Source organism: Physeter macrocephalus, chromosome 18 (genome assembly GCF_002837175.3).
Source record: "Physeter macrocephalus isolate SW-GA chromosome 18, ASM283717v5, whole genome shotgun sequence".
In the NCBI taxonomy this organism is placed as follows: Eukaryota; Metazoa; Chordata; class Mammalia; order Artiodactyla; family Physeteridae; genus Physeter; species Physeter macrocephalus.
This window is the reverse complement of record NC_041231.1, coordinates 68,916,678-68,925,458: the sequence shown is the minus strand read 5'-3', so window position 1 is coordinate 68,925,458 and position 8,781 is coordinate 68,916,678. Positions and strand designations below refer to the sequence as shown.

Genomic DNA, 8,781 nt, shown 5'->3' with positions numbered 1-8,781 from the left:
AGCCATGGCCGCTGAGCCTGCGCGTCCGGAGCCTGTGCTCCGCAACGGGAGAGGCCACAACAGTGAGAGGCCCGCGTACCACAAAAGAAAAAAAAAAAAGAAAAAGAAAAAGAACATTCCAGAAGAAGGAACAGGGAGTGCAAAGGCCCGGCTCAGGAAGCCTCTGGTGGGTGGGAGGCCCTCGAGGCCCAGGGGGTGCTGAGAGAGGGCAAGAGGCCAGCAGGGCCTGGTGGGCCAGGCAAGATGCCTGGGAGGCTGTCGGGGGTTCAAAGCAGGGAGGTCATCTGCTGCGACTCAGAAAGAACGAGGGCGGCAGGAGTGGAGGCAGGAGGCCAGTCAGAAGGCAACTGTGGTCCTCAGGGAGAGACGACGGGGGTGCCGTTTCCTGCCCTAGACTGGAGCCGGGAGACAGCTACTGCGTCAGGACCCAGGGTCCAGGGCCTTGAGCGCCCAGTGAGAATGCACAGATTGTCAGGGCTGGAGAGAGCCTTGAGTTTGTCTAGTAGGACTCTTTAATTTCACAGACTCATTTATTCAGACGGAGAACACTTACTAAGCCTCCATTACGTGCAAGGCACGCTTCTGAGCACTGGGGATAGAGTGACAAACAAAACAGACAAATCCTCTGCCCTCATGGAGCTCATACTCCCGGGGAGAACAGAAACAAGGTACTGGAAGCATCAGCAACAGACCGCAAACAGGGTAAATAAGCAAACTTTACAGTAGGTCACATGGGGATAGTTGATGTGGAGGAAAATAAAACAGGGAAAGGAGATGGGGTGGGTGGTCATTTTAAATCGGGTGATCAGAGCAGGTGTCATGAGTAGATTGGTGTTTGTGCAAAGACCTGAAGAGAGGGAGGGAGTGAACCATAAGGATATCTGAGGGAAGAGCTTTCCAGGCAGAAGAAACAGCCAGTGCAAAGGCCCTGAGGCAGGAGTGGGCCCAGAGGAGATGGGGAGAGGGAGGGAGGGAGAGAAGAGGGGGAAGGGGAGAGAGAGAGAGAGAGAGAGAGAGAGAGAGAGAGAGAGCGCTTCAGCCCAGGGTGGTCATGGGGGAGGCAGAGCAAAGTGGTCAGATTCTGGAAATATTTTGGAGGTACAAGCCCACAGGATTTGCTGAAAGAATGGATATAGGATGTGAAGAAAGAGAAAAGTAAAAACTGACTTCAGGGTTTTTGGCTGGAACACCTAGAAGGAAGGATTTGCCACTCACTGAGCTGGTGAAGCCTGTGGTTGGCTCAGGTTGGCAGGAAGAAGATCAGGAGGTCACACTGGACCTGTGAACTGTGAGATGCCTGTTGGACACCCAGGTGGAGATGTTGCACCGGCAGGTAGATATGCGAGTCTGGACTTTAGGAAAGGTTGGGGCTGGAGACATAAATGTGGGAGTCATCAGCGATTATATAGAATTTCAAGCCAGCACAAGGCGAGATCCTTGGGCGGGGTGCAGGTGGATGGAGAAAGAAGAAGTCCCAGGACTGAGTGTGGAACACTTTCCTGTAAAGGGGTCTGGAAGGGGGTGGGGCAGACTGGCAGACTGATATCTAGAGAGAGTAGGGGCCTTGCCAAGGTCACGCAGTGGTCAAGGCAGAACAGAGCTGGACTCCACACCTCCTGCCTCCCAGTGAACACTGGCCAGTGATCTTTGCACCCCCTTGGGTCCCCACAGCACGCTGTCCACAGACAGTGAGGTCACACATGTGGCACAGAGAGTGACCTCGGTGCTGTCACTGCAGCGGCAGAAGGGGGGGGCACTCCCTTCCTTCCCTCATGCTCCCTGGGCTCTAGAGGAGGGAGCCGGGAGTGAGTCCTCCACCTGGCAAAGGGGTAGCTCGCTCAGAACTGCCCTCGAAATGCACCTGAGACAGAGTTTATGGCACTGACCCTGAGGTTCCCATGGTACAGGTTATATCCGATGTAACATCTCAGAAGGCTTGGGGTGGGTACCTCTTGTCCCCTCTCCTTATCCTTAGAACCATGACATGCAGGCCAGGAGGTCCTTTCTGGGTCATCCAGTCCAGCCTCTTCATTTTAAAGTAAGGAAACCATTCCCACAGCAAGGGAACAGCACAGGCAGGGCTGGAACGGCCAGCCTGCAGAGCTGCCCCTAAGGTTGTCCTTCAGGCCTCCTGAGTCCATTTCCCACCCCCGGTGTGTCGGGTGGGAGGTGGGGGAGCAGGCCTGGGACTCCTCCATCGTGGCTCTCTGGAGAGTTAGGGGGTGGTCAGATTCTGGAAATATTTTGGAGGTACAAGCCCACAGGATTTGCTGAAAGAATGGATATAGGATGTGAAGAAAGAGAAAAGTAAAAACTGACTTCAGGGTTTTTGGCTGGAACACCTAGAAGGAAGGATTTGCCACTCACTGAGCTGGTGAAGCCTGTGGTTGGCTCAGGTTGGCAGGAAGAAGATCAGGAGGTCACACTGGACCTGTGAACTGTGAGATGCCTGTTGGACACCCAGGTGGAGATGTTGCACCGGCAGGTAGATATGCGAGTCTGGACTTTAGGAAAGGTTGGGGCTGGAGACATAAATGTGGGAGTCATCAGCGATTATATAGAATTTCAAGCCAGCACAAGGCGAGATCCTTGGGCGGGGTGCAGGTGGATGGAGAAAGAAGAAGTCCCAGGACTGAGTGTGGAACACTTTCCTGTAAAGGGGTCTGGAAGGGGGTGGGGCAGACTGGCAGACTGATATCTAGAGAGAGTAGGGGCCTTGCCAAGGTCACGCAGTGGTCAAGGCAGAACAGAGCTGGACTCCACACCTCCTGCCTCCCAGTGAACACTGGCCAGTGATCTTTGCACCCCCTTGGGTCCCCACAGCACGCTGTCCACAGACAGTGAGGTCACACATGTGGCACAGAGAGTGACCTCGGTGCTGTCACTGCAGCGGCAGAAGGGGGGGCACTCCCTTCCTTCCCTCATGCTCCCTGGGCTCTAGAGGAGGGAGCCGGGAGTGAGTCCTCCACCTGGCAAAGGGGTAGCTCGCTCAGAACTGCCCTCGAAATGCACCTGAGACAGAGTTTATGGCACTGACCCTGAGGTTCCCATGGTACAGGTTATATCCGATGTAACATCTCAGAAGGCTTGGGGTGGGTACCTCTTGTCCCCTCTCCTTATCCTTAGAACCATGACATGCAGGCCAGGAGGTCCTTTCTGGGTCATCCAGTCCAGCCTCTTCATTTTAAAGTAAGGAAACCATTCCCACAGCAAGGGAACAGCACAGGCAGGGCTGGAACGGCCAGCCTGCAGAGCTGCCCCTAAGGTTGTCCTTCAGGCCTCCTGAGTCCATTTCCCACCCCCGGTGTGTCGGGTGGGAGGTGGGGGAGCAGGCCTGGGACTCCTCCATCGTGGCTCTCTGGAGAGTTAGGGGGTCTTGGCTTGTGCAGCAAGACCATTGAACCAGGAAGCTCTTGGTGGGGAGATCAGTTGGTGCCCCTTGCTCTGCCCCAACAACCTCTCTTGGTGGAGAGCCTCCAGACAGCTCCTCCACGGTCTCACGTGTGTCCCCAAGGTGCTAGAGAAAGCGTAGCCTGGGGGTCCCGGGAATGGACCCTGGAACCAGGCCCTCTGGGTGTACTTCTCCCTCTGCTATTTAGTACCTGTGTGGCCTTGAGCAAGTTACTTGACCTCTTTGTCCTCAGTTTCCTCATCTGCAAAATGGGGATACTAATCCCCATTTGTGTCTCTACATCATAGGGTGACTGAGAGGCTTAACCTAAGGAAAGCATTTAGAGTGGCACCTGGCACCTGGTACACTCCCACGTGTTAGCTATTATCATTCAGGAGAAGGGGAGGGGACTTTCCTCCTCTGATCCCAGCTTCCCCCACCGGGGTGAGGCTGGTTGATCCTCCTCCCTCCCTGCTGGTCTCAGCAACTTCCAGGATCCAGCCCCCAGGTGAGAATTGTGGAGAGGGGCCAGAATTCCCAGAGGACCCCAGAGGATCTGGAAGAGTGGCACGGCTCCCCCGCGGTCCCTCCAACCACCTGTAGGGCACCCAGGGGTCAACGGCGCACTCTCCCTTCCTGTTAACTCTGCCTTATTTCACAGCTGACTGCTCCCGTGGAAACTGGAATGAGGATGAACTCCAGGCAGCTGGGAAAGCACCGGGCCACCCTGGAAGGGCTCTGCTGCGTGAGGTGCTGCTGTCCAGCCAGAACGGTAAGCGGAGCCAGGGCGCCTCCGGGTTCATATTCCTGCAGCGTAGCCAAATAGGGTTTGGGGGTTGTGATTTGTTTTTCTGCTTTTCTCTTGAGAACCTGAAGCTGCCTTCCGCCACAAGCTCCCGCACCCCACCCCATCTCCGAGGGGAGCCTAATCACAGATTTGGTGGGGGTACGGGGAGGGGGTGAGGGGGCGGGCCTCGGATGGCTGCCGGTGGTTGGGGAGGCCCAATTCCCCAGCCGGGGGCGTCTCCAGGCCCTGCCTCCAGGGCTCAGACCCCTTTCCCTAACACCTTTTTGGCAGAGGACCACAAATGACAGCAACCCCGACCCCTCCCCCTGCACAGATCTGTTCCTTCCCTCCCCAAATGCCACTGAGGCTGGTTGGTGACTCTAATGGAAACCCTGGAGCAGTCTGGCCACAAAAGCCTGCATTTTTTTTTAACATCTTTATTGGAGTATAATTGCTTTACAATGGTGTGTTAGTTTCTGCTTTACAACAAAGTGAATCAGTTATACATATACATATGTTTCCCCCATCCATTCTGCAAATCGAAGTCCTGAGCCGCATTTGCCCTTCACCGGGTCAAGGTCAGCCTGAGTTACTCGTGCAAAGCTAGGTCCTATGTGACAAACAGCCACCAATTTCTTCTAGTGCCCAGGAGGAGAGGAGAAAGGCCAGGAAAAAACGTTTGGGGCGAGGAACTGATAGGTTAAATTACTAGCCCCAGGCTACGGAGAAAGCTAGAGGGAGAGTCTAGCCAGACCTCCCCTCGTTCCTCAGACCTGCAGGCAGGTTTAGAAGGCGGTTTCACAGATGGACCTGATGACACTTCTGAGCTGCAAATTTCCTTTGCTCTTCTCCAGCAGCCAAGTGACAGGTCACCTGGGGGAGAAGCTGGATGGAACTCGGATCCCCCCACCCCCCCATCCAGAGAGGCCCCAGGAGCCCATCTGCGCGGCCCATCTGCTGGGCTTGGAAGGAAAACACCCTCTCCCAAGCAAATCCCCCTCCAGCAAATAAATCATGAAATATACAGAAATGACTCTTTTATTTAATATTTTAATTTCCAAAGGTCAGAGTCAGGTCATGCCATAAAGGGGGAAATAATAAAGCTCAGAGAGAGTTTGGCCATAAATGGTGCGAATATTAGCAAAGCATGTGCCTTTTGTAAGTTCTGTGTGCAAATATTAATTGAGACCCACGGAATCGGAAGATTTGTGCCGGCCCTTCACTTCTAGGTAAGGAAACTGAGTCCCAGAGAGACGGCATCTTTTGCCCATGTGCTGAGTCAGTGGCAGAGCAAAAGCACAGGAACTCAGGCCTCCTGAATCCTGGTCCATTTTCTGTTTACTGACTCGAGGTCTAATGGACCAGAGCGTTTTAAGGCCTCTGCGCTCAACCCCTTGCTGGGTAACTTCCAGCTAGCCCTTTAACCTCAATGAGCCTTTGCAAAAGCAAGGTGGTAATATCTGCCTTGAGATCTGGGGACGGAGGCACCAGCAAAAAGCACATTACTATTATTATTATCACCTTGTGACTACATGCTCCAGCATCTATGGCAAAATTACACAGCCAACCCATTTTATTTCTGCCTTCTAAAGAAAACTGGATGGGAAATTTCATTCTAATTTAATTTTACGCTAATGAATGTTCATTTATTTATAAACTGGGGCCATATAGGAACCCAAGCTCCATCCATAGGTCACCAGCAATTAGACAACAGTGCCCATTCCGTATCTCCACCCACCCCAGCCACTTCAAGGGCTTAGCCGTGGATAACAGTCAGAACAAGACGACTCCAGCCCTTAAAAAGGACCCTCGCTCGGGGTGCTCTGAATGCCCCTCGAGGAAGCTTACACGGGACCCAGAGCCTGCACACAGCACGTTCACACAGTTTCCAGTGCACATACTGATCAACCCAAGCACAGCTGCCGGATCCCGGGAGATGCTGCCCAGACACCCGCTAATAAACGGGGAGAGAGGGCTGCAGCAGGGCACTTGAAGGGAGGAAAAGCCACAGGAATCTAGCTATAAAGCGTGCGATTGGAGGAACTGGATCCAGAACTCCTCCTCGCCCTTCCGAGTTCCACCAAGTTCCTCCGTTATCAGTAACGCTCTCCAAGAAGCAAAAAAAACAAAATGTTCACTGTCTCTTTCCTTGTGGAAAACACAGATTTCGCGTCTTTTCCTCGCCCTCTGCTGAGATCTGCCCCTACAGCGAGACCACCTTCCCCCACTCCCAGCAGGGGGCGCCCATTTCTGGGGCGGGGGGTGGGGTGGGTCCCAGCACCCTCTGGGGAATTTTCCCGAAGCTCCTGAGGGTTGAAATGGGTGCTATGGAGGGAAATGAGACACCTAGGAGATTTCACCCCGGATGGTCTGCATCTTTTTAAATGGGAATTGTTTCAGCAAGCGCAGCACCTAGGAAGCGTGAGGATGCTGTCGGTTCCGCAGAACAGCCCGGTTCAAAGCTCAGCGCTGCAGCCGACTTGTCCCCCACCCTCACCCGGTGGCCTCTGAAGTGCTTCCCAGTAATGAGCCACAACGGGGACCCAGCCACCACCTGCTTCTTTATGCACAGCGCCCCGGCCGCCTGTTTAGATATGTCGGCCCCTTTCTTCTCTCGTTTTCCTCCTCCCCCTGCCACTGGTTCGATTTCTCATCATCGGTTCAAATAATTCTTTTTCTCCAATAAGCGCCTCCATTTCCAGGACAGCAGACTCGACTGCTTACAGGACATGCACAGCCCTGGCAGAAATTAAAACTGGGTCAGGGGCGGGGGGTAGCTTGGGGACGTTCTGAGCTGAGCCAAGGAGGAAATGACCATGTTTTCACAAAACAGAAGTAAAGAGAGACACACTCTTGATTAAAGCTAGAGGATGCCTAGACCAGGACCCAGCCAGCATCAGAGACAGGGAAAGTGCCCAGAGGAACCAGTAGGGTGAGGATGCAGCTTCTCAACATCTGGCTGAGATTTATCCAACAAAATCTACGAGTCTCTCCAGATACCTGGCAATTACAGAGAGTTACAGATTACCCGTTTTCATCTGGAATGTACTTTTACACTTAGGACCACGGGTAATTATAGGGCGACCTGAGCCTAGTTTCACAAGATGGAGATGATGAGGTATTTTCTTGGTAACCACGTCAGTGTGATTTTATGATTACTGAGCTACGTGGATTGCCATGAAATTGAATACTTAAAAGCAAAGAGTAATTGCCTGATATCTGTACTCTATAATTTAGTGTAATCTAATCATGGACAAAGCCCAAAAGAAAATGTTCTGAAAGCATTACATTTTTCTTCATACACAATTCATTATTGACATTGGGGAATGTATTCCATGCCTCTAAAGGAACTCTTACCCACAGATATCAAGGTGTGAAAGTGGCCAAAAGAGTGAGAGTTTTGTTTAATTTCCAGCTGCTGATGAAAAGCAGGTAACATAACTGCTCATTGAACCCATTCTGACATTTTTCTGTGACTCTATTTGCCCCTTCATTGACCTAGAGAGATAGGTCAGGGTACTGAGATGAGGCAGCAAGATGCTGGGCAGAGCTGGGGCCGTTCCAGTCCAAATCTGAGCCAAAAATTGCACCTACATCGTCCCCCTTTCCAACCATACTCTCCCAGTGCCCCCACCATGGTGTGACGCCACCTATGCTATGGTTCGAAGGAAGCCCAGAATAGCCAAGAGGGATGCACGAGGCCGGGAACAAGGTGGATCAAGGGCAAGTCCATGGTCTGGAGCATCTTTAAGGACCTGATAAATGTGTGCAGGGCTTTTCGCAGGAAGAGAATGAGAAAGGAACCCACTAAAAGATTTATGGCTGTTATTATTATAAGGCTCTGCCGAGACAGAGAGAGGTCGGCAGGACAGCAGGCAGCATGGCAGCCCCTTGGGAATCCAGAGCATCCTCCAAGCGGCCCCTCATCTCTACTAAATGTGTGGATGTGGTTACGAAGTAGATTTAGACATTGGAGCTTGTTTTCCCTCTTTTGACTTTAAGAAATCAAGAAGACCAACCGCAGCCTGAGCTGCTCCTTAAAAAAAAAAAACAAACCACAACAAAGTGAGGAGAAAGGAGGGCACACAGGACAGCCGTTGACTTTGCAATACTGCCCTCTTCTTGAAAATGTGTGTTCCCATACTCGACAGGCCCAGCGGCAGAACTAGAAGAGACACAGAAAGGCAGATCTGAGAAGGCCCAAAGGGGCCTCGTGGGCAGCTCCCAACACGACACAGGCGGTGGTGTCAAAGAAGCACTAAGATGGAGCCCTTCGGAGGGGAAGACCTAAGAGTCAGTGTCGGAAGTGTGGGGACGGTCACGTGGATAAAAGCTGATGAGCAACAAACTGACTTCACTGAGGTTGGTAAAAGTGCTTTGAGGGCGGAGAATGTTGATGGAGGACCCTGAAGGGTTATCAATCCAGAGAAGGGGTGGACTGGATCGGGGAGTTCTGGAGGAAAATGTAGAGGCCCGAGACCTGGGAGGAATGATTGACTCATGAGGTTTTATTCTTTTTTCTTTTTTTTTTGCGGTACACGGGCCTCTCACTGTTGCGGCCTCTCCCGTTGCGGAGCACAGGCTCCGGACGCGCAGGCTCAGC

General features: G+C 52.6%; 1 protein-coding gene across 1 annotated transcript in view; it reads left to right on the top strand.

Annotated features, from left to right (window-relative positions):
• Positions 1-4,483, top strand: part of MLN (motilin) — a 7,245-nt gene extending 2,762 nt beyond the window's left edge. The window contains 3 exon segments of the mRNA XM_055080013.1: positions 4,053-4,127; positions 4,130-4,163; positions 4,470-4,483. Coding sequence (XP_054935988.1) covers positions 4,053-4,127; positions 4,130-4,163; positions 4,470-4,483 — 123 coding nt within the window.
• Positions 4,484-8,781: the final 4,298 nt, after the last annotated feature.